Source organism: Nothobranchius furzeri, chromosome 9, assembly GCF_043380555.1.
Source record: "Nothobranchius furzeri strain GRZ-AD chromosome 9, NfurGRZ-RIMD1, whole genome shotgun sequence".
Lineage (NCBI taxonomy): Eukaryota > Metazoa > Chordata > Actinopteri > Cyprinodontiformes > Nothobranchiidae > Nothobranchius > Nothobranchius furzeri.
The window spans coordinates 10542087-10568054 of record NC_091749.1 but is presented as its reverse complement, the minus strand read 5'-3'; the positions used below and the strand labels follow the sequence as shown (position 1 = coordinate 10568054).

Below are 25968 nucleotides of genomic sequence, written 5' to 3'. Positions count from 1 at the left end.
TCTTTACTTTGGTGTTGCAAACGCAACATCCCTTATAAAGAGCCACCAGTGTTGCCACAGTTACCTTGAAATCGTAATCTGATTACTGACTACTGATTACTCCTTCCAAAAGTGACTTAGTTACTTTACTGATTCATTCATTTAAAAAGTAACTAAGTTAGATTACGAGTTACTTTATTTGTTACGTTTAGCATTTACCAAAAACACTCTCCACTGCCTCAACATAAAAACTACAACTGGTTTTGCCAACACTCACTTTATTGCAAGTGTTTTTTAACAGTAATGTCAACAAAGTATCTTCTTACATTTTAAGTTGAACTTAAAACCTGATGCCTGACATAATGCATGTTTGTATAAAAATAAGATTAAAAAATAGTCTTTCTTGACCTCACTTAAAATAAATAGTATTCATAAAAAAAATAAATACACAGAGCCAGCACAGAGCAGGGTTTCCCCCAGTGCTTTATAAGCCTGGCAGGCCGCCAGGCTTTGCTTGTCCACCCGCCAGGCTAAGCGTCATGCCCCGCCCCCCTCCCAGACCCTATTGTGTCCGCTGACACGAACGGCGCAGCGAAACTAGAGCCCTCCATCAGCTGATACTGGTGAGAAACAGCAGCGGAATGTGTGTAACCCCCCCATCCCCGCTCTCATAGAGGAGCGCTGCAGGACACAGCGCGCGTCCCCCCCCCCCCCCGACGGCTGAACCCGCCAGGCTTAACTCATTTTCTGGGGGAAACCCTGCAAAGTGTACAACGAACCTTAATATTTAACTAATCCAAACTCAAAATAGTGACGATATATTTCCAGCTAGAAAATGCACCTCTCTCTCCTCCCGCCATTGTTGCTCACACTGTAGTACGTCCCTAGCTGGCGCTGCTTGGTAGGTGAGAACAAAAACATCCCGTGAACTGTCGCATTCGAGACCGTTCTATTGTTTGGTAAAGCAGTATACTGCTTCCCATGTACGTGGAAAGTCCGCGTTGATTGGGTAAATGCATTATGCATGGCTGATCTTGGCTCTGCCCCTGCCGTGTTAGTTTTCCGTTGCTCAGGATTTTCTTAAGCAGAAAAAATTCAGAGTAAAGGACAAAATAACTCACAATGGCTTGAACAAGTAACTTTAATTTGTTAACTAATGTGGAAATAGTAACGCGGTAGATTAGTCATTACCAAGAAATGACTATATTAGAGTAACGTGCTACTTTGTAACGCGTTACTGGCATCACTGAGAGCCACATACATTTAAAAGGAACTTACTTCCAACCCATAGTTGAATCCTTTTTGCTGTTTTTCACTTGTTTTTAAATTTAAATAAAATGTGTTGTTTATTGTTAAAAATGCAAAACATTCAGTGTAGACTGTAACTAATACCTGACGGTACTTTACTTTTTGGACTTAAAGCCTAATGTCACTGTTTAAAGAGACTGATCTAAAATTCTTAATGGTTTCATTTGTTTGTTTTCTTATTCCTTTGTTCGCTCCTTGTTTCCTTACCCGAGGACACCTGCTTTAGTGACTGACTCAGACATTTAATGATGTTGACTTGATGTACCGCCACGCAGCGCTGACTTGACATGATACATGATGGTTTGAAGCAATGCATTCTGGTCCGACATTCTTCCATCCTGCAGAATGTTGCTGTGGCACGCAGCTTTAAGAGCTTGTGGCAGTGAGGAGACTGTGCTTAGGGCAGCTGCTCTCCTCTGTGAGGCTCTGTCTGGTGTTTAGTTCACATCTGTTCTCTCTTATTGTTACCTCCCCTAAAGGGGGTGGTGTGTGTTTAGCGCCCTTCTTTGACAGCTCTTTATTCGTACATACGGACACTGGAGTCTTCATTTCCTGCAGAAACACTGTTAATGATTTTGTTGTCACTGAGGAAAAGAACAAATGCTGTCAGTTTTACTGTCTTTTCTTCCTCTTTGTGATGTGATTCTATAGCACACGCTTAAAAAAAGAGCTAAACACAAGTTTAACTTTGACTGTTTTCATTGATCATAAAGCTTGTTACTTAGTGCATTTGTATCAGAAAATAAAGATTTTATTAATTTTCACGGGTGTGTGGAGCAACTCATCTGATTTTAAGAAAAAGACCCAAAACTGAAGGAAGACATTCACTTTATGTGGAGGAGGTAGAGGAGAAGTCATCATAGCTCAGCTCCATATATATTAAGTTGTGTTAAAATACATTTAAAAATTAGTTTTATTCATATATATAAATACACACATTCACCTAATACATTAAGACAGGTCATGTGATCTAAACTGCTATCTTCACTAGTAAAAAAAAAAAACCATTTAGCGTTTTAATCCAATCTGAACAGTAAACCATGTCTTGCAGGTCGTGTGTCAAACCCATTGTATGAGATGTTGGGAAACTGCTAAAATCATTTTCAAAGTTTGACCCAATTGGTTTCATTTCATCACGTTTCACCATAAGATGACCTGAGTGGAAAACGTGTCATGAAAGGCAGCGGGTGACAGGCTTTGATTCAAGGAATGAAAGGCTTTTGAAATATGATTATTTTGAGCATATGTGTGTAATAATAATCCTATTACTGACAAAAGTGTGGACATTTAAATCCATCAAATTCTTAACTAATATGATAAAATAAATAAATAGTCATCTGAAACAAAAACCTGTCACGTTAAAGTTTGTGTTTCTGTCTGTAAACCCGTTGCTGTTGCATTGATGAGTTAATTTTTGCCGTAGAAGAAAAATTCATCTGAGAAAAAACTTCCAGCTGTGATCAATTACTGCAGCCTGCCATCCGTCAAACTGGCAGCATAATTTTTTTTGTTTAAAGGCAAATTTTCTCACATTATTGGACTGATACATAATCATTTGAGTCCTCCTCTCTTTGTCGCCTCCCCCTCCACCCTAACATGTTTGGTCTTGGTCTGTCTGTCCGCCTCAGGGAACCTAGAGTACCATTTGAGACTTCACAGAGGAGAGAGGCCGTTTCCCTGCCTCGAGTGCAGCCAGGCTTTCACCCAGAAGCTTGATCTCCAGCGACACATGTTCTCCCACACCAAAGGGGGATTTCTCTGCAGCTTCTGTGGGAAGTCTCTGAGGGACCCCCACAGCCTGAGGTACCACGAGAGGCTGCACACTGGAGAGAGACCCTATTGCTGCTCTGTCTGCGGGAAAGGTGATAATCTGAAACGGAAAATGTAAAAAGAGAATCTATTTAGTTTGTAGAAGAGTTAAATAACAAGACAGTTTTCTACTTCATTCCATGAGGAATTTAGATCAGGCCAGGTTCCTCCTATAGGAAGACCGGTGCTCTTATCAGTGGAGCATGACGGCAAACTAAAGCTGCAGGATAAAAAGTCTTCAAACTGTTCAGTAAAAAGAACATTTTTCTATGTTCCTGAACAAAAACAGAGCTGTGAAAAAAAGATTGGTCCCCTTTTTGGTTTTAGTCCACACGTAACAGTTTCAGCTCATTTCATATTTATTTAAATTGCATATAATGGGATTTGAGTATAGTTGGAGGTACAGTGAGCTTTTAAAATGTGTGATATTTTGCAGTTTCATATATATATATATATATATATATATATATATATGGACTGCCTGTCCAAAATAAGTTGCCACCTGGATTTAACTAAGCAAATAGGTTGGGGCTTCCTATTGGATAAGTACTGCATGGGTGATTATCTTTCAGCTGACAACATGTTATTTAACCCCAACTGGTGCAATGAGTTTCTTCTCATTTCTTAAACAACCATGTGGAAAGACACATCTGGTGGTCGTGGAAAAGATGTTAGTCTGTTTGAGAAGGGTCAGATCATCGGCATGCATCAGTCAGAGAAAACATCTAAGGAGATTGCAGATTGCATTTGTAGCAATACACCAGCTACACTGGGTTCACCCACACCACTCAGACCACACAGCTTGCAGGTTCAACTCTGTATTAGGCTCTCCTGGTCTGACCTACACACTCCTAGTGCTCGTCCCAGGTCTCAGGGCAATCAGACTCTTCTCCTGGTGATCGGCCTCAGGTGTGCTCCGCCACAGCATTATTAAATAATAATAATAATAATAATAATAATAATAATAATACATTTTATTTCAAAGCGCCTTTCAGGACACCCAAGGTCACTTTACAGAAAACAGGTAATTAAAGACTGATGAGTCCAGATAGACCCTGTTCCAGAGTGATGGTGCATCAGGGTAAGAAGAGAGGCATCATGCCGAGTGCCTACTGTACAAGCCTGTGGGGGCAGTGCTATGATCTGGGGTTGCTGCAGTTGTTCAGGTCTATGTTCTTCAACAGGATGTGCTCCAAGAATGAGGTCAGCTGACTACCTGATTATACTGAATGGCCAGGTTATTCCATCTTCCCTGACGGCACGGGCATATTCCAAAATGACAACGCCAGGATTCGATGGGCTCCAGTAGTGAGAAAGTGGTTCAGGGAGCATGACGCATCATTTTTACATATGTATTGGCCACCACAGAGTCCAGACCTTAGCCACATCATTGGGATGTGCTGGAGAAGGCTTTGTGCAGCTCTACCATCATCAATACAAGGTTTTAGTGACACATTAATGCAACACTGGATGGAAATAAATCTTGTGACGTCTGCAGAAGCTTATCGAAACAACGCCACATCGGATATGTCGTAATCAAAAGTTCAAGGCAACAAACTACTAGAGTGACCTTTGTTTAATTTTATTGGGTTTTTTTTTTTGGTGGAGACTTTTTTTTGTCCAGGCAGTGCACTTACACACATTTTTGTCTCTGACTTTGTTCTTTCATCCAATAATTAGGAGATTTGGAGCAGAAAAAAGTGCAGTTGAGACCAAATTTGGAAAAATAAGTTGATGAGGAGCCAGCCGGGTGCGTGAAACACATATTGGCCAACACACACACACACACACACACACACACACACACACACACACACACACTCTCTCTCTCTCTCTCTCTCTCTCTCTCTCTCTCTCTCTCTCTCTCTCTCTCTCACTCGGCCGGCCTTGTTTATCTCCCCCAGCAGGCTGCAGCTCTGTCCTTAATGCATGAAGGGAAAGCACAAACTGCTGATTACACATATGTTCACATATTCTTTTCATGAAGCGTTCTACATCGTAAACTTGCTTGCTGAGTTCACTAGTTCTATTATTGAAGAAGTTGAAGCCATTTAAAACATGTTTTGTTCAGAAACCACTGAGTTTATATTTCTGGAGTGTTGACATCAGAAATGTGTTTAATGTCTATAGACTGAAGCGATTTTGGAAGAGCCTCTGCAGTTAGTAAGTAATTATCAAGCATAACTAGTACTTCACCTAACATTACTTATAATATATTTGACTCAAAATGCTATAATTATTGTAGTGAACAGCTTATTTTCCATCTGCAGACAAACTGATGATTTTGTCCTTTTTTCATGAGGCATTTACAGTTAAGTGAAGATCTGAACGATCATAGTAAAGAGTAATGTGGGGGAGACGCTAGTGAGTGCCAACAGTGTAGGATGTTGTGTTACGCCCCTGCCTGAAGCTTCTCTCACAAAAAGCAACAGTGTTTAGTTGTTTCTTAATTTAAATGTTTTTTTAAAGGATTACTTTTAGTATTAGAAGTGGGGCTGTGTGGGGTCATTGTGGTCGGCCAGTATCTTCCCTGCAGTTCAGAGAGCCGGTGAGAATTTTCCTGAAGGAGACGAGCTGACTTCTAACCAGAGCAGGAACCATTCAAGAGAAACTTTCTACATCTAAAGCATAAAAACACCCACATGCAAATGCAAGACCTGCTGATCTGAAGGTTCAGAGTGTGTGTAGCTTCAGTAAAACAAGTCTCATCATGGCCACCATGTCTGTTTTATTTTCTCAGTAAGGAATCTTTGTCTCCTTTTATCATGAAGTGCTGCTCCTAAATTGTGCCTGCAGCTCTCTTTGTTGCTACCGTAGCGCCGCTGGATTTAAAGCTCAGTAACTCAAACATCACAGCATAGGAAACAAGATTCCTTTGTCGTGTTTTTAGTACTACATGCAGAGGAATCTATCCTGAACCATTTTTACACGGACTGTGCAAAACTAAAAAAACTTAGAAAATACTAAATTAACTAAATGTTTTAAGGGGAGACTAGGCAGTTATGGCTTGCTTTTAGCGTTCCTAGTGTCCCTTTAGTAGAACCCCTAAGCACAACTTAGCTCCTCGCTGTGTGATTGTTTTTTTAACACCTTAATCTAACTGTTGAAATGTCTCCCCAGCCTTCATTAATATCGACAGTAGCGATTCACAAGTAAATCAAACAAATCAGCTGTGGTCATGATCTATAACATGAAGGAAACTTGCTGGAAGCAGACTGCTGCACCAAGTATGTCAGCTCAACTTTTTTCTAAGTCCAACAGACTGGACTGGCAGTCCGAAGTTGCAAATTCGTTACAAGGCTCGGGATCACACGTGATTATTTGTTGCATTCTGGGATGTGGAAGACATGTTGATGACCTTACGAGTGTAAACAAACCGTGTGCTGCAGAGAAGAAGCAGATTTTGGAGAAAGGAAGCGTTAACATGTTAAAATCCCTAAACGGATGTGGGGAATATACAGGCATATGTTAAAGAGGAAAGCCAGGGACCAGTATTAGCATTATTAAGGGTTTGGATCCATATGAAAGACCCAAGACTAGAGCACCAACAACAACGTGTTGCCACTGTAGCTCTGCATAACAGACGTGTTCGGCCTACATGTTTGTGGTGTGAGCGGATGTAAACGTGCGGGTGAGACGTAAACGTTTCTTTTGCTTGTTTTCCTAGTAAAACGATCAAAATTGTCATCCTATAGAAGAAGTGTTGCAGGAGGAATTGTGTTGTGTCAGTGCGCCGTCATTAGCCTACCAGTGTGTGTGTGTGTTGTGTGTGCATGTTGCTGTTGAAGGAAAGACACGATGAGTAAAAAACATACACCATCTGTAACTTAAAAAAATGAAAATACTCCAGAAGGTGATGTTTGGTTGCTTTACAGTTGTGATCCAAGCGGGCCGACGAGACTCTGTTATAGATACTTGGTCTCTGTGAAAAGTTAGCTTGTTTTCCACCTTTTTCCCTGGGGATCACGTTACGCCCCACAACACAGCAACAATTTACCGTGGTTACGTAATATAACCGATCCAATGAATAATAGAATAAATGAAGTTGCAAGACTGACAGTGAGCATGCTGGTGTCTGGAGTAACAGTTAAGGACTTGAAAGTCGCCAACATGGCAGCTGCGTCACTGATGACAACATAATCCCAAGCCCTATTCTGGCCACACAAGGCGGTGTGGGTCATTCACCCAGTAAAGGGTCATTTTAGCTCAAACTGGTTCAAGAAAATGATTTAACCCTTACCCAACATTAAAGCATTTGTTTGTGCTGACTCGTGTATTTTTGTGTATAACTTTGGCTATGTTAATGCAATTGATCTATTTTTGGGGAGGATGTGTATTTTTGAAGGAATTACTAAAAATAGTTAGAAAAAATCTTCAACTTCCTTTATTATAACGCATAATTTTTTAGTAGCGTTAAGCATCTTTCTGCTTTTTTTTGCGCCATTGACTTCCATGTAAATCATATTTTTATGATAAGCATAAATATTAGCATAATTTTTAAAAAATATTATTTTGTCTGTGTTCTCAGACCATTCATTCATTCATTCATTCGATGGTTAGTTTTTACCGTTTTCCAATAGATGGCGTATTTTCTCCATATATAGCAGGGCAATGACTGACACTGCATTTGAATTAAATGATTCTGCTGTATTTCTTTACTTCTGACTCCATTATAACACATATTTTGCAAAAAAATGGTTTGTGTGTTATTTAGAGATTCCATACAATAGTTTGCATGTGTGTGTTCTGAATTTTTGGTAATTGTGTTTTTACAGTGTGCCTTAAAAAATAAGCCTTTACTGAAAGTAGAAAATCTGCTCATTCTCAAAATGGCATTTTGACATGTGTCACTCTGTATGCTTGTGCAGGCATGCTTGCATGCAGGGATCAAAGCACTTTACAAATCTTCAAAAGACAGATCTGTGATCATTATTTAGAGTAGTTGTGCAGGTGTGGCAAGGGGAGTGTGTGTGTGTGTGTGTGTGTGGGGGGGGGGGGGCGAGGTTCTCATGCACACTGTTGAAATCATGAATATTCATCAAAGGCATGCTACATATAAAAACCAAAGGATTTTCTGCAAAATTTCAGTTACTCACAATTTTACTTTTGCAAACTGTTTTTTCAACAAGCACAAAGCATTTGCATGGATGAAAATTAAGATGAAGGCTGAAAAACTTCAAAGGCATACATTTGTTTTGCAAAACAAATTCCTGCAGAGCTGAGTTTGTTTACATGGAGTTGGGGTCAGTTTACACAGGCGCACCAATTCACTAAAAGTACATATGAGACTCGGATCCGGATTAATTTCTTTCTGCCACAAGCATGAGAAGAAGTTTCAACGCAGATCAACACCTGACATCAGGATTCTCTGTCGGCCTCACACTTCCTTCGTCGAGGGATCACCCGCTTCCTAGACGGCTTCGATTTATTTTTTTAACAAGAACAATCCTTGATATAATAATTAAACACACTAATAATATAGAGGGGAGGAGAAAGTATGACAACTGGACAGATGTTGACGACGTGGAACTCCACGCATTTCTTGGGCTGCTCGTCCCCGCTGGGGGTGCTCCGTTCCTGGGGGAATTTACTAAAAGCCTCTGGGAGGAAACAGAGAGGCCGATTTTCAGAGCCACAATGAGCCTGCGAAGGTTCCATTTGCTGACGGCAACAGTTTGATGACCGCTTGAGGGCAGCACGCCGGTTGGTGCAGCAGTACAAGCTCGCTCCCCTCTGGGAGGTGTGGGACTTCCGGGTGGGCTGGCTCCCTCTTGCCTACAACCCCGGTGAAGATGTATGTGTGGATGAACAGCTCGTCGGATTCATAGGTCGCTGCAACTTCCAAGTAGTATATGCCCTCAAAGCCGGCAAAATATGGCATCAAGCTGTGGGTGGTGTGCGATGTGGCCTCTTATGTCTGGGGGATTTTTCCCTACCTGGGCAAGATGACGCGAGACGCCCCGGCACAAAGGGAGCAAGGGAGGCGGGTGGTGCTGGAGCTCACCGAGCGACTGAGCAGCTGCACTGTCACCACGGACAGAGGCGGTTTTACCATTAGGCATAGGTAGGCGGTCACCTGGGGCCCCCTTGTGTTGGGGGGCCTCCTAGACCTGACCGCCGGCACCCCTCTGTTAATGCCACAATATTCTTATTACCAACCTGTGGCCGCAGACGGGATTGGACATACTTCTCGTTACCATAATTCCTAAACCGTTCAAGATATCACTAAAATTCAAAAAGTGCTGAAAAGATTAAAAATGGGGCTTTTCGTGCATATACAATACATTACGGTAGTCACCGGGATTCCGTCTTGAGCGCAACGAATCACAACACAGATTCAGAGACGTGCTGTTTGTCATCCAAAATGCTCCGTTTTATAACTATTGAATGGCTGATCAGATTCAAAAACTTCCAACGGTTCCTAAAAGTACATAAAAGCAGCTTTCCAACGATCTACAGGTGCTGGCCAGTAAATTAGAATATCATCAAAAGGTTGAAAATATTTCAGTAATTCCATTCAAAACGTGAAACTTGTACATTATATTCATGCAATGCACACAGACCAATGTATTTCCGATGTTTATTACGTTTAATTTTTATATTTATAGGTGACAACCAATGAAAACATCAAATCTGGTATCTCAGAAAATTAGAATATTCTAAAGGCCAATGAAAAAATGTTTGTTTCTCTAATGTTGGCCAACTGAAAAGAATGAACATGAAAAGAATGTGCATGTATAGCACTCAATACTTAGTCGGGGCTCCTTTTGCCTCAATAACTGCAGTAATGCGGCGTGGCATGGACTCGATCAGTCTGTGGCACTGCTCAGGTGTTATGAGAGCCCAGGTTGCTCTGATAGTCGTCTTCAGCTCCTCTGCATTGTTGGGTCTAGCGTATTGCATCCTCCGCTTCACAATACCCCATAGATTTTCTATGGGGTTAAGGTCAGGCGAGTTTGCTGGCCAATCAAGGACAGGGATACCATGGTCCTTGAACCAGGTGCTGGTGGTTTTGGCACTGTGTGCAGGTGCCAAGTCCTGTTGAAAGGTGAAGTCTGCATCCCCATAAAGTTGGTCAGCAGCAGGAAGCATGAAGTGCTCTAAAACTTCCTGGTAGACGGCTGCATTGACCCTGGACCTCAGGAAACAGAGTGGGCCAACACCGGCAGATGACATGGCACCCCACACCATCACTGACGGTGGAAACTTTACACTGGACCTCATGCAACGTGGATTCTGTGCTTCTCCGCTCTTCCTCCAGACTCTGGGTCCTTGATTTCCAAAGGAAATGCAGAACTTGCTTTCATCAGAAAACATAACTTTGGACCACTCAGCATCAGTCCAGTCCTTTTTGTCCTTGGCCCAGGCGAGACGCTTCTTGCGCTGTTTCATGTTCAAGAGTGGCTTGACACACGGAATGCGACACCTGAATCCCATGTCTTTCATGAGTCTCCTCGTGGTGGTTCTTGAAGCGCTGACTCCAGCTGCAGTCCACTCTTTGTGGATCTCCCCCACATTTTTGAATGGGTTTGTCGTCACAATTCTCTGCAGGGTGCGGTTATCCCTAGAGCTTGTACACTTTTTCTACCACATTTTTTCCGTCCCTTCGCCTGTCTGTTAATGTGCTTGGACACAGAGCTCTGCGAACAGCCAGATTCTTTAGCAATCACCTTTTGTGTCTTGCCCTCCTTGTGCAAGGTGTCAATGATTGTCTTTTGGACAGCTGTTAAGTCAGAAGTCTTCCCCATAATTGTGGTGCCTTCAAAACAAGACTGAGGGACCTTTTAAAGGCCTTTGCAGGTGTTTTGAGTAAATCAGCTGATTAGAGTGGCAGCAGGTGTCTTCTATATTCAGCCTTTTCAGAATATTCTAATTTTTTGAGATACCAAATTTGGAGTTTTCATTAGTTGTCACTTATGAATATCAAATTTAAATGTAATGAACATTGGAAATACATTGGTCTGTGTGCATTGCATGAATATAATGTACAAGTTTCACGTTTTGAATGGAATTACTGAAATATTTTCAACCTTTTGATGATATTCTAATTTACTGGCCAGCACCTGTATAGCATGAAGCAATCAGAGTTATGGAAAATATCGCTACGAGGGGAAATCCTGCTGTACAGCCTGATTGAAACGGAGCGCAGCGCCGCGGTGAAAGCGGATAACGGAACGGGGAAGCTAATTAGCATAAAAACCAGCATGAAATTATGGAAATGCCTCAAAGAAAATCAACACGATCTATTAGGTGTCCCAGAAGGCTTATATCTGAAGACAGTGACCACGAAGAAGGACAGATCTCCAGTGAACCAGGTTATGAACGTTTGTTCATTCTTTATTTTTTTATTTGAACAACCCTCAACTATTTGCTAATTGTAAGATTCAGCTTCATTCTGTAGTGGCTGACTCGAGCTGAGCGAGAGTTGGAGATGTGGCGTGGCTTCTTAACCCAAGCGCGGAGTGACTGACGCCGGGTGGAGTGATCACGCTGTTTAATCTAGGAGCCGGGTGCGCAGCGGTATGAAGAAACAGCTGAGCACAGCGGCTCCCACAGCACAGGGCTGACTTCTAAGAGTTGTCAGGTCTCTTAGATCTGGCTGATCTGGTTTGCATAGGCTGAGTGATCTGAGACGATCTGGTCTAGACTCTGAGTTCGGTTCGGTGAGAACGATGACTGAGTGATTCGGCGTTGTGCGGCATTTCCTCAAGTAGACTTGGCGGGTGACGTGAACCGGAAGACTGGCACTGGGGATGTTGAGTAATGGAGTTCGGATGGTCTGAGCGGCTCTGCGGTTCCTCCCTTGAGGAGGTCGATGGTTGTGAGGGAGACTGCGTGACACATTCCAGCATTATTTATCTTTTTACAATAAATAATTACATTTGCTAAAACAAAAAGTTTTTGGTATAGCAGTGCACGTCTGCACCCCATGGCAGTGTGAGGTGTGCAGGACTCTGCCTGTAGCTGAAGAGAAACTGCTTCAAGGTCTACCACATCAAATAAAAACGTCAGAAAGTTTACAAAAATAAACGGTCCTAAAAACTGCTAAAAAAGATACCAAGGTTTAAACTTTTTTAAGAATAGATGCATTACAAATCAAAGTTTAAATTGTTCATTCCAAATTGTTCACCCAGTAATTTTGAAGTTCCTGTTCAGTAATAAATGTAAAAAAATTCAATTCCGTTTTTTGCTTTTCTCACTTTTAAGCTGATTTTTTAAAGGCTTTAATAGAAATAAATTCTAAATACAAACCATACACTGAAAGCTGAGGTTGTTCTGAAAAAAGAAGAGTTACACACACTTTGTACTTTTTATTACAATTTTACAGCCAAAAGATTAAAAAAAAATACCAGGCGGCCCTGTTATAATTATGGTCATAAGAGGGTCATTAAGACGGCGATGCACAAACAGGAAGTGATTGGTAGTCATTCCACTCCAATCCAGTTGGTGGCGGTAATGCACCAAATGGTTGTTTGCCAAGTGCCATAAGACCACAAATAATAATAAGAAGAGAGGTGGGAGCGTTCGTAACAAACTCAAAGCGATAGTCAAAACATTAAGCATGACATGAAGTTATCCTAGTGGCTCCAATAAGAGAAAGAAGCTGCATGTTTCATAAAAGCTTTTATTTTCACTTCTGAAAGTGACGTCGTTTCTCGATAAACATCAAAAGGAAGCAGAAAGGAAAGACAATGGAAAATGTTTAAAAGGAGGAAAACAAAGACCAAAATGGAAAATAGAAAAAAAAAAACAAAGGCAACAGCACAGGAGCACTGACAGGAAAAAGAAAGCAGAGCAAATATTGAAAGCACTCAAAAGGAGGGAAAAACAGGAAAAAAGAGGAGGACTAATAAAAAGGGAAAATAACTCATGTCAGAAGAGGGGAGAGTTTCGCAAATCCAGTTAAAGGTAAGATTGTTGAAAATTTTATGTAAGGGGCCCCATGTCTGTGTTCGCCTTGGGCCCCCAAATTGCTAAATCCGCCTCTGACCACGGACAATTTTTTCACATCATTAGCCCTTGGAGAAGAGCTGCTCCGAAATAAAATGTGTCTTGTGGGAACAGTTAGGCGCAACAAGCCAGAGCTGCCACCACAGCTGCTCCAGATGAGAAGCAGAGCGGTTCTGTCCTCCCTCTTCGCCGTCATCTCCACCACCACCGCGGTGACCTACATACCGAAGCGCAGACGGGACGTTCTGCTCCTCAGCACCAAACACCATCGGGTTGAGATCCAGGAGGGATCGCAGCAGAAGCCGACTGTAATCCTTGATTACAACCACTGCAAAGGGGCTGTTGACAACTTGGACAAGGTAATTTATTTAGTTTTATTATAATTCGCCAACCTAATTGCATATTTTATTTATTTATTCATTTATTTTAATTTCAGCTCGTCGCAACATACAGCTGCTGCAGATGAGAAGCAGAGCGGTTCTGTCCTCCCTCTTCGCCTTCACCTACTCCACCACCGCGGTGAACTACATACCGAAGCGCAGGCTTGCATGCACGCTTTGGCAGAAAATATGGACAGGCAGTGTGCGAGGAGCACTTATCAGCTGAGTGCTTAACCCACAGCTGTTAGCTCACTCCCCTCTGTGTTTCTCTCTCTCTCTCTCTCTCTCTCTCTCTCTCTCTCTCTCTCTCTCTCTCTCTCTCTCTCACACACACACACACACACACACACACACACACATGCACACACGCACACTTTTTTTTGTTCATGTGCTTTAATAAAGTGTTCAACTGGCCATCTTTGTAAGTGCATTTTTTTGTGCTCAAAGGACTTTAACGTGTGTATTTTAGAAAATATGACATCAAACAAAAACTACAAAGTGAGAAAAAAATATTTTTACGCCTATTTGTGACACTCCAAGGCTGTGACAACTTACCCACAAAAGAGGTCATCTGGACATAACACACAAAAAATGATTTGATTTTTTCATTTTTTGTAGTTCTATTTCGTCTAGTCTTAGCCCTTAAGCTAGCTGCTATTGGAAGGATGATCTCCGCATCAGCCAGTCATGAAGAGCTAAAATGTACGCCCACCAATAGTGGGCCCCCTCGTGGTATATAACCGCAGTGACCACACTGCTCACCTCCTTTTTCTCTTCATGCCAAGCTTGAGAGCTTTATTAAAGAGCAAATATTATCCTAAAAAGAGCAACATTATCCAAAGACGACTTACCAGCCATGTCCAGCGATGCCAGACCCTGCCCGACCTGCCAGACGGGCTCCATTTCCAGCGGTGACCTGCACGCTAAGTGTGAGGTCTGTCTCGGGGCTCACCACGCTGGCCTGGCCTTGACCCCGCAGGCCTCGTGCCCGTTCTGTGCCGCTCTGCCCGTGGCGGAGAAGATTCGCCGGGTCGAGTACTTCACTCCCGCCGCCGACGAAGAATTTCCGGTCGCTGACTCGTACCCGCTGGACAAGGCTTTGTATTTCTTCGACGCCGGTCAGGAGCTGGCTGGCTTCAACCGGCTGGATGACGTCACCGACAGCGAAAACTACGATGAGGCGGCATCCTTCCTAGACATAACGGAGGTCGACGAGCTTCGCTCAGCGGGTCCTCCTGCCCCAGTGGCTTCTCGTTCCTCCCTGCCAGCAGTAAGAGCACTGCTCCAGGAGCTGCCCGCCATAATTTCTGCGGCAGCAGCCCGCAAGGGGATAGCTGTGCCAGAACCGGCACCGCCTGAAGCGGATGATTTGGCGGGAATTTTCGGGGCGACTCAGACACGCTGTCCAGACCCTATCTGGCCGCGCTTCCCCGCTGCTATGAGCTGCTGGTCTGCCGCCTTCTCCGAGCCTGCCAAGCTCAAGGCGCCAGTCTCCACGTATGCGCCCATCACCAAGGTCGAGGGGTTTTCCGACCAAGGCTGGCCGTCCGTTCCTCCGCTAGAGCCGGACTTGGCCTCGCTGTTCGGCGCCAAGAACCACCTCGCTGGCCCGTGAGCTTTTCCCACTTCAAAACATGACCAGCTGCTAACGCGGCTCACCGACCGCGCACATCAGTGTGCCTTTCAGACCGGCGCTGCAGCGAATAACATCGCCCTTCTTGCCTTCGGCGTCTCAAAGATGATGGAGGAGCTGGAAGCTCCCGAGGAGTCGAAAGCCGTCATTACTAAGACTGCTGATGCTATCCTCAATCTGTGTGCTGCTGTGCTCACCGGTTCTGCTCGCATCGCTGCCTGGCAGACCCTCATCCAGCGAGCGATCTGGCTGAAGGCCCTGCCCTCTATTCCGGAACATCTGCAAAGGGAGATGCTAGACGGCCCCATCACCACCGATGTTCTGTTTGGTCCCCATCTTAGGGGCGTCATTGAGCGGGCTCAGAAGATGGCCGAACTATCGGCTATGGTGCGAGACCTGGTCCACCCTCGGTCAGCCTCGCACTCCGGCCGTTCAGCCAGAGGATGGGACAAACGGCGCGGAAGCTTCAGACGTCCAGCTGCACCGCCCGCTCCACGGAACCGGCCTCCTGCTTCGGCTCCACATCAGCGGGACCAGCGAGATGGCTTACAACGGTTCCGGCGGGGCCAGCAGACACAGTCTTGGCAGTCCCAAGTGCAGGAGCCTCGCAGAAAGCAGCCACGGAAGTGACTCTTTGGGGGGAATGTGTGTGTTACTGATTGTTCTGATGTTGTTGTTGGTTTTGAAATAAAACCCAAAAAACGTCACTCAAAGAGCATAATCCTACAGTCCTCCGCAGAATCCTCTGCCGAGTTCTCACACATGTTCCCCACACCAAGCATTGCTGCACGCACACATGTTCCTGCAGGTACAGGCAGTCATAATACACGGCCAGCCGTAAGGGTGCGCTCCATTTGCGCTCCGGCCAGGCCCAACTCTTCCCGCTCTCCCCACACCGTTGGGTGGGGCGGGATGTCAGGTCGTTGTCTCGACCACGCGCGGCGGCACAGTGCGCGGCTCCATCCGCTGGCACTCTGTCGCCCCCGTGCACGGGCCCGGCTCCCACTCGTCCTTCACTCTTGGACTTCACGCTCCATGGTGTGGACCAGCCTGTTCCAGCTGTTTCGCAATCGCCCTTTCGAGCGCAGCCCTCCATGGGTCGCCCCCAGTTCTCTGGTACGGGCGACGGCGGTAAGGGCGCATACACAACCCTCGGACGTTGTTCACGTGACCGCGCACACGCGTCCACTGTCGGAACGCGCGCACGAGTGGCGCCGCCTTTGTATCATGAGCAAATGGATTTCGGACACCATTCATTGCGGTCACACACTTCATTTTCAGGCCACTCCACCTCCCTTCAACAGGATCGTGGAGACGACGTTCACATCGCAAGTACAGTCTCAGGCGCTAGAGCTGGAGCTGCGGGAACTTCTGTCCAAGGACGCTATTTCCCGAGTCCCTCGCGGATGTAACGGAATCAAAGTGATGTCTCTATCTAAAGTTGTATTTTAATACTATTTTAATACACTGTAGGTAGTTCACTTTTTATAAACAGAAGAATAGGCTGTTTTTATCATCAGGGAGTTTAATTAAACACTCTGTATTGACTTTGAGACAAGAAAAGAGAGAGAGATGGGATCGTTTGAGAATCTTTAATTTCTGAATTATAAATTCTAAACAATCTACCAGGACTACTCTGTGATGGATGAGAATGGATTCGGATGTTGTGTTGGTGCGTGCGTGTGTGTGTGTGTGTCTGGTTCAGATTCTCTAGGCTGACGTCAATGAATCTGGTCGTCTTTGTTATGACTAGATATCACGAGGCTTATAAAGTGATGACATGAGCCGCTATTTTGCCGTGTACGTACCCAGTGGGGGTCTCCCAGGTAGATCAGGAAATGCCAGGTCTGGAGACCTCGGATGTACGATGGAGCTGTCGGTGCAGCGATCACAACGTTTCAAAGCCCGTCTGGAGGGTCGACCCTGGTACCGTTCGGCGGCGTCAGCAGGTGCTCTTATTTTGAAAGGACGTCGTCTGGTTGTTAAACGACGAAAATCTCCCGCTTCACAGTTCTTAGTTTAAAGAAGAAAACACATCTGGCCAGGCTGCGCTTTCCTTTAGGATGATGGTGAATAGAACTGAAGTCAAAATGGAACTGACTTAAAAATGGCGTTGCCTTGTTTTATATCTCTGAATTGTTGATAAGTTTCAGTAAAGTGGATTGGACACTTGAAGTCAACACCAGATTCTCCTGCGGCAGCCGAAAGCTCTGATTGGTTGGAACAATGTGTCATGCGTTTCTATGGAGATGAGGATCAGTATGTCTGTGCCGTAGTCCTGTTTTCATTAAACATAATTCATGACATATTTATTTCACAGATCATTCACTTGATTATTGTTGATCAACATCTGTTTTGCTTAATAATTTTAATCACAAATAAAGTACTTTGATTAAGTAAAGTTTATTCTTCTCCTTCGGACTCTTCTCCTGGAATGTAAACAGTCTGAGGAACACCCGACCTTGGTTTTTCTACACGGTGTTATTGTGCACAGGGGGCAGCTGTATGGAGTTGAAAACCATGAACTTCATAACCTTACATATCCCCCCTTTTCAAGGTCAATGTGGTCCTTCAAGAGACCACTTGGTCGTTGAACAAACCCAAGTTATGAAGAATCTTGACAACAGAACTGGATGCGATCCCAAGGGAACAGCCATCTGTGGTGAGGTACGAACCCCACGCCGGAGAACAGCCTCGCATACTCCTCAGGAAGAACACAAGTCAGCAGGTTATTAATTATTCCCCATGGAAGCCATAAACGAAGCAACAGCAACGTCATATCCTCACGGGCAATAAAGCAAAGCAGGAGCAAATCTTGAACGTATCCACGAACAGGGTAGTATTCCAATTAAAAATCGATTGTTGTATCCGCAGGCAGGGTAATATTCCAAATAAAAATTGAACTTTGAAAGAGTACTTATCGTAATCCACAAAAAGGGAAGAGCAGGTGACAGTAATCCCAACGAATGAGGTGTCCCAGCAGCCATGCCGGAACCACAGTCGTCCAAGGCCAACGAGCCGGACCACCACCCAGGAGTAGTCGATGCAGATGACGAGTCACGGATCCACCCCCAGGACGCAGGATCCTCACAAGCTCAGCAGAGGAGAGAGAGCACAGTGTAGGCACTTCAATGTAGACACGACAAAAGTGCATTTCATGTCATCAAAGAAATAAAAAATAATAAAAACCTAACTCTATGAGTGCCTTTTGTACCATGTGTTAGTTTTAAGTGTAATTACCCATTAAGTGAAGAAATGGATGCAGCCCTGACTGTGTAAGATGCAAAAAGGAATGATGCGAGAAGCAGAAAAACGAAAGAAACCCTAAATGGTATCAGTGAATCCTCACTGTAAATACTTGTGTCAGGACAGGGGCAAAATTGGTTATAGCCCAGTAGGATAAATCAAAGAATTGATAATCACGAACATAATTTTCACTGTAAACATCAACTGGTCAAAGGTACTATAAAAAAAACAGAAATGTAAATCAGTACTAAAATGTAAATCAGTGGTTAGTAATCATGTTCATGTTAATGTACCCTAAGGAATTGTGATTAGTAAAGATTAAAACAAAACAAAATTTGGGACAACAGTACTATGTGACCTAACCCACTCACTGTTACCTGACTCCAGGAGCCCACAGCACGTCCGTCTCAACACACCTTAAGTCTGCACGTGACGTATAACAGGAAAGACAACCATGTACACTCACAAACAAACAAATTTGTGTAATCAGAGATAGAAATCTGTGGAACCAACGGGACGTATTTATCACCCCCCTTTTGAAATAGTGGATTGTTGTTGTTGGTATCGGCCAAATCTGTGGGACCCTTGTGCAGTTTGATATGGTCCCTGTGTACCCATTTGTAGACGGGCGCCTTGTTTTTGTCGGCGATCTTGATCTGATACACGACCGGAGAGATCTTATCTGTAATCAGGTATGGACCCGACCATCTGGGCAGAAGTTTCTTAGCCAGCTTCCCCGAGGTCGCATTGTTGTTACCCGTTTTGGGAGCGAAAATGTAGTACCATCCTTGGTCACCTACATCGAGTTCGGAATGTGAGGCTTTCTTATCGTAATAAGTTTTTCTGCCTTCAGCTGACTTTTCCAGAGACGCCTGTGCGAACGAGGATGCTGCAAGCAGGTGATTTCTCAGGTCCTGCAAGTATTGGCCGCTCGTACACGCCGGGGCTGTGTCGGACTGAACCTGTCGTTGATACAGCAGGTGAAGCGGTAGGGTCATCTGTCTACCCGTCATCATTTCAAACGGGGAGACACCTGTAGACTCGTGAGGGGTAGCGCGTATGGCCATGAGGACCAACGGAAGTTTCACATCCCAATCTCGGTGGTTAGCTTTCACGTACTTTTTTAACATGCTGATAACCGTGCGGTTCACCCTTTCGACCTGGCCAGAGGACTGGGGCCGGTGGCTAATGTGGAACTTAGCCTTGACACCCAACAGTTCCCAAAGATGTTTCATCACGTCAGAGGTGAAATGGGTACCCCTGTCCGAGTCGACCCTCGCGGGCAAACCGAAGCGGGCAAAAACGTGATTCAGCAAGAGGATCGCTGTAGTCTTAGCTGTGTCATCAGGTGCTGGCAAACATTCAACCCCTTTGGTGAATGCGCAGGTGACAGTCAGTATGTACTTACTCCCTCTGGTGGATTTGGTCAGAGGCCCCACCCAATCGAATTGCAAGTCCGACCACGGAGTGGTCGGCCCTTTTTCTTGTAGGGGAGCTCTGTGCGTAGGGTTGGACGGCTGAAACTGACAACAAACCAAGCAACGCTCAACGTGGTCCGAGATATCATGACGCATCCCCGGCCAATAAGCAACCTGGCACAGGGCACCGAACGTGGCCTTGACGCCTTTGTGACCGGCAGATGGAGAGTCATGAGCCTGCGAGATCATGCCCCTCCTCAGCGGTTTTGGAGTAACAAGGACAGGCGGCGAAGGAGGCTTGGCGGCGTGCATCAGCAGCCCTTCGACGACCCTCAGCGTGGACCGCACACGAAAGAGAGAGCGAAGCTCTGGAACGGAATCAAGCTCGACGGAAGTCGGTAGCTGGGTTTTAGGATCAGAAATGTACTTGATCATCCTGCTGATAGCAGGGTCCCGGGATTGAAGACTGACAAGATCGGTATCCGAATAGGCAGGTTGAACGGGCACCGCACCCTTGGGTGGTTCCGAGTCGGACGCTTTAGCAGCCCGAGCTCGAGTAACTACACACACCTGGTTTTCATCAGGGAAAGACCACACATGTCCCTCAAGCCACCCGGGTTCGAAAACCCACAGGGGACCATCGGTCGCGCCCTGTTTGGCCAAAGAGTCTGCAAGATCGTTCAACTCCTTTTCAGGACCGGGTGAGCGAGAGCGACCTTTGACTTTACGCCAGTAAATGTGCATGTCAAGTGCAGTCACCAGAATGTCACATGCCCTGAAGAGGGCCTGATTTTTGACGGGCTTCCGGCTAACGGTCTGGAACCCGTTATTCTTCCACGTTGGTAGATGACACAAGAAACTGAGACGCGCGTAGTCCGAGTCAGTGCAAACCACCAGTTCACGGAAGCCACGGTCCCTAGCGCTACGCAGCGCTATCACGATCCCCGCCACTTCAGCATACTGTGAGGTCTTACCACCCAGAGAGTAACATCGGGACTCCCTGCGGTCACCGTCTACCCAGACGACACCCACGCCCGCACTAGGCGCAGAACCGTGCCGAAAAGCACTGCCATCCACGTATACGGTCGGTAAACCCGCACAGTATGACTGGTCGTAGTAGTGGTGGTTGCGGTTTAGAAGAGCCTGAGGGGGCCTGGCTGGCGGGACTGACGCGATGGCGTTGTCCGAGCAATGTTGGCACGCAGCCAAACCCATGCCAAGAGGGCTACGTTGGTTCTGGGCGTAGCGCACCTCGATATCGAAGCTTTGAAGAGCCAGCAGCCACGAAGCGATTCGCGAATTGGTCACCACACCATCTCTGATGCGCTGACTGTTAAGGAAGGTCACCGGCTGGTGCTGTGTCTCAATGATGATTTTCTGTCCGCCAATGTAGTTCGCAAAGTACTTAACTGCCCACATGGTGGAAAGCAAAGCCTTTTCACAGTCCGAGTATTTCAACTCAGGTCCAGTCAAGAGCTTACTAGCATAGGCCACGACACGCCTGTCGCAGTCATGAATCTGGTAGAGACCAGCACTCAAACAGTGAGCTGAGAAACCAACCTCAAGATGGAACTCCTTGTCACAGTCGGGGAGCGCCAAGCACGGAGCCGAGCACATGGCGGCCTTCAGGTCATCCATGGCCTGCTGGTGCTGCTCCGCCCACTCGAACGCCACATCCTTCTTCAACAGATTAGTCAGAGGTCGTGCCAACTCAGCGTAATGTTCCACGAACTGACGCGAGTAGTTGCAGACCCCCAAGAAGCTGCGAAGTTCGGAGACGTTCGTCGGAGGTGTGATGGTGGCAACACCCTGAATCCTGCCAAGCTGAGGCTGCACTCCCTGTGGTCCCACAAGGAGGCCAACGTACTGAACTTGCGACCTGCACCACTGACCCTTGGCGAGAGAGATCTTAGCGCCCGCCGCCGCGAGCTGACCCATGACATGGTCCAGCTCGGCCAGGTGGTCATCCAACGTACGCCGACGAATAAGAATGTCGTCGACATAGATGAGTGTCCCACGCTCTCGAGCATCGGGGCAGGCCTTGTTCAAGAAGATGTTGAACTCAGCTAGCGAGTTGGAATAACCAAAAGGACACCGGGTGAAGGTGTACTGCCGGTTGGCAAAGGAGAAAGCAAGTTTGTGTTGGTCCGATTCATGGACGGGAATCGTCCAGAATCCAGACGCAATGTCAAGGGTGGAAAAGTACTTAGCATCTTTCACTTTTGGAAGCTCCTGCTCCAGGCGTGCCATAGGCCACCTAGACAAGGGGACCTGTTTGTTGAGTTGCCGGTAGTCAATGGTAAGTCGCCACTTACCATTAAGCTTCAGTACCGGCTACAACGGACCTGAGTAGGTGCTATTGCAGGGTCGAATGACCCCGTTAGCCAAGAGGCTGTGAATGATTTCCTGGACCGGATCTATGGACGCCAGGGGAATCTTGTATTGCCGCACAAAGGACGGCGGTGCATCGGGCCTGGTAGGAATCCGGACTTCATGGATAGTGGTCAGACCACAGTCCAAGGAGTCAAGTGAAAGAAAATCCTGGTACTTTAGCAAAAGTTGTCTTAGCTGGTCTCGCTCGACATCGTTGGTGAGAGCATCCGCTTGGTCTATGACCTTCTCAATCTGTAAGAGAAGTTCCGGGGGTCTACCCGGTGGCTTCGAGAGTGGTGGTGAGGTCGAAATCGCGTCCCCCCGCGAAAGACATGCCACCGAAGGGCGTCCGCCTGTGTCAGGCCACGGTTTGTACGGCTTTGGCTTCCGCACACGTGCAAACAGTTGTCCGGACGCACCGCTGATTCTAGCGTCAAGGCGTTGGAGACAGTCCAACACTAAGAGCATGGGCATCGGCATCTCCTCGCTGATGTACACGAGGTGTTTAAAGGACATGCCTCCTATCGAGATGATGACCTCAGTCGTCACAGCCGCGGGCGAGGGAGCGCCATAGAACTCGTTAAAATCCTTTGGGCCTGAAATGAGTTTGGGGGGTGAGATGTCCTCCCCCCTTTGTTCGCACATGCTGCTGTAAAGAGCTCCGCTGATGAGCGAGATGTCCGCTCCTGTGTCTAATAATGCGACACAGCGATGTCTCTGATTTACAGTGACCTCCACTGCGGGCCTATTATATCCCTTTCTCACGACCAGAGGTGCAAGCAAAATTTTCTCAGTTACGGCGGTGGTAGTAGTGGTACTGCGGTCGTCATCTGCGGGTTCGTCGCCTAACATCGCCACGGATGGAACGACCGGAGAGGTGTTGTCGCTTTCCTTTGAGGTGTTGTTGTTTTCCTGTGAATCAGAACCTGTGACAACATCAACCTGCAGCATTTCAGTCTCATTTTGTGGCTTCTCAGGCAAACACGGAGTCTCTGACCGGGTCTCCTGAGACTCACGCACAACTTGTTTGACGCCCTCGACGTCTTTCTGAAGATTGCAGATCATGTTCATCATGTTAGTCATCATGGGAAGGAAAGTGTTTTGAATCGCCGCCTGAAGTTGGGATTGTAATTGCATCGTTACCTCTGAGTCCATTTTCCAAAATAGTAAATAGTCTTTCCTTGTATTATTTATTAATTTACCCTTCGAATTTTGCCTTCTAATTAGATGTTTATTTAGAAACAACCTTACCTGTAGAGTTTTTTAAAGAATTAGTTACAGGGAAGCTTGGCTGGTGAATGAATATTTTGGGCAAAATTGTTCAATAATGCCAAAAATATCATTGTCATTTGACCTGCCCAAGATGGCGGGTCGAGCTACGTGTCGGGCACCTAAAATGGCGGACCGCCGCGCATGCGTCGTCCGACACCCGGCTTTGATCCCCGTAGCAATCTCACGATTCTAAACACCGCAGCGTGTTTCAGAACCGCCGCTAACGTTACCCTAAAGTATTCCGTACCGGAAGGTTTAGTGGATTAAAGGACGCAGTTCCGCTGCGTCGGAACGGCTAGAAAGCTTCACGGGACGCGTTCCCGAGCCTCCTCACCGAGAGTGGCTAGTTAGCTCGTCGGCTAATGCTAGCGAACGCCCTGTAGCGATCAGGGTCTCAAAATTGCCTCGATCAACCAACGGGCATCTCGCGCCGTGATTGAAAGGGTCTCAATAGCGTACGCAATCTGGATGCAGTATCGCTCTGCGGTTATTCTCGGCTGACAGCGTTTACCGAGCAAGTCAAGCTACGGCAGGTGCTAACGAGAATTCCGACTAAGAACAGCGCGGATCCTGCGCTCATCGAATGGAAATAAATTTCCGATGGAGTCTTCTGTCTCCGATTACACAAATGGATGCACACAGTGTCACAAACACCGCGACAAACAGTAAACAGACGGTTCCAATGCAATAAAACAGGAGAAATGTTTACCCTTTGATGTAGGCCTCAAAATCGCCGCCAGCACACGAAAGCACTTAAGGTGTTTTGATGAAACAGCGCCTCCTGTTGGAGGGTGATGAATGTGCACCCCCCTTTCTGAGAGCTGAATGAGGAAGCGCTCGCTTTTTTCTTTTCTTTAACACACAGACACTGAACCAACAATCCCAAAATGTCTCAGAGTCGGCACAAAGTGTAATAAACTGTGCAGATATCAAGCTAGGCTCGCCATATGTAACGGAATCAAAGTGATGTCTCTATCTAAAGTTGTATTTTAATACACTGTAGGTAGTTCACTTTTTATAAACAGAAGAATAGGCTGTTTTTATCATCAGGGAGTTTAATTAAACACTCTGTATTGACTTTGAGACACGAAAAGAGAGAGAGATGGGATCGTTTGAGAATCTTTAATTTCTGAATTATAAATTCTAAACAATCTACCAGGACTATTATGTGATGGATGAGAATGGATTCGGATGTTGTGTTGGTGCGTGTGTGTGTGTGTGTGTCTGGTTCAGATTCTCTAGGCTGACGTCAATGAATCTGGTCGTCTTTGTTATGACTAGATATCACGAGGCTTATAAAGTGATGACATGAGCCGCTATTTTGCCGTGTACGTACCCAGTGGGGGTCTCCCAGGTAGATCAGGAAATGCCAGGTCTGGAGACCTCGGATGTACGATGGAGCTGTCGGTGCAGCGATCACAACGTTTCAAAGCCCGTCTGGAGGGTCGACCCCGGTACCGTTCGGCGGCGTCAGCAGGCGCTCTTATTTTGAAAGGACGTCGTCTGGTTGTTAAACGACGAAAATCTCCCGCTTCACAGTTCTTAGTTTAAAGAAGAAAACACATCTGGCCAGGCTGCGCTTTCCTTTAGGATGATGGTGAATAGAACTGAAGTCAAAATGGAACTGACTTAAAAATGGCGTTGCCTTGTTTTATATCTCTGAATTGTTGATAAGTTTCAGTAAAGTGGATTGGACACTTGAAGTCAACACCAGATTCTCCTGCGGCAGCCGAAAGCTCTGATTGGTTGGAACAATGTGTCATGCGTTTCTATGGAGATGAGGATCAGTATGTCTGTGCCGTAGTCCTGTTTTCATTAAACATAATTCATGACATATTTATTTCACAGATCATTCACTTGACTATTGTTGATCAACATCTGTTTTGCTTAATAATTTTAATCACAAATAAAGTACTTTGATTAAGTAAAGTTTCTTCTCCTTCGGACTCTTCTCCTGGAATGTAAACAGTCTGAGGAACACCCGACCTTGGTTTTTCTACACGGTGTTATTGTGCACAGGGGGCAGCTGTATGGAGTTGAAAACCATGAACTTCATGACCTTATACGGACAAGAACTCTCGGGCTTCTACTCCCGCTACTTCGTAGTACCGAAGAAGTCGGGAGGAATGAGGCTGATTCTCGACCTGTCCCTGTTCAACTGCTCCATAGCAGTAATGCATTTCCGCATATTAACAATGAGACAAGTCCTGGAATACGTGCGCCCCGGGGATTGGTTCACGTCAATCGACCTGAAAGACGCATACTTCCACATACCAGTAGTTCCAAACCACCGGAAGTTTCTGCGTTTTTCGTTCAAGGGAGTTCAATATCAGTTCAATCGCCTCCCTTTCGGCTACTCGCTAGCCCCGCGCACCTTCTCCAAATGTCTGGAGACCGCGCTGCAGCCACTGCGCATGGAGGGAATGAGGGTCTTATTTTACCTGGACGATCTTCTCCTGTGCGCTCGGTCCAAGGACGAGGCGTCACAGCAAACCAGGAGGTTGACAGAGCATCTGTCAACCCTAGGGTTTTCTATAAACTGGGGGAAGAGCTCCATCCTTCCGTCCCAGTAGATTGTGTATCTCGGGGTGGAGCTGAA

At 45.9% G+C, this 25968-nt stretch overlaps 1 protein-coding gene and 1 long non-coding RNA gene across 2 annotated transcripts in view; both read left to right on the top strand.

The window, feature by feature from the left end:
* LOC129156220 (gastrula zinc finger protein XlCGF57.1-like) overlaps nucleotides 1-25968 on the top strand; it is a 41869-nt gene that overhangs the window by 12377 nt on the left and 3524 nt on the right. The window contains exon 5 of the mRNA XM_070554423.1: nucleotides 2916-3149. Within this exon, the coding sequence (XP_070410524.1) occupies nucleotides 2916-3149 (234 nt within the window). The remainder of the gene's footprint in view (nucleotides 1-2915; nucleotides 3150-25968) is intronic.
* Nucleotides 11831-13786, top strand: LOC139071729 (uncharacterized). Its single transcript, XR_011521549.1, has 2 exons — nucleotides 11831-13406; nucleotides 13484-13786. It is a non-coding gene; the product is annotated as an uncharacterized lncRNA (long non-coding RNA).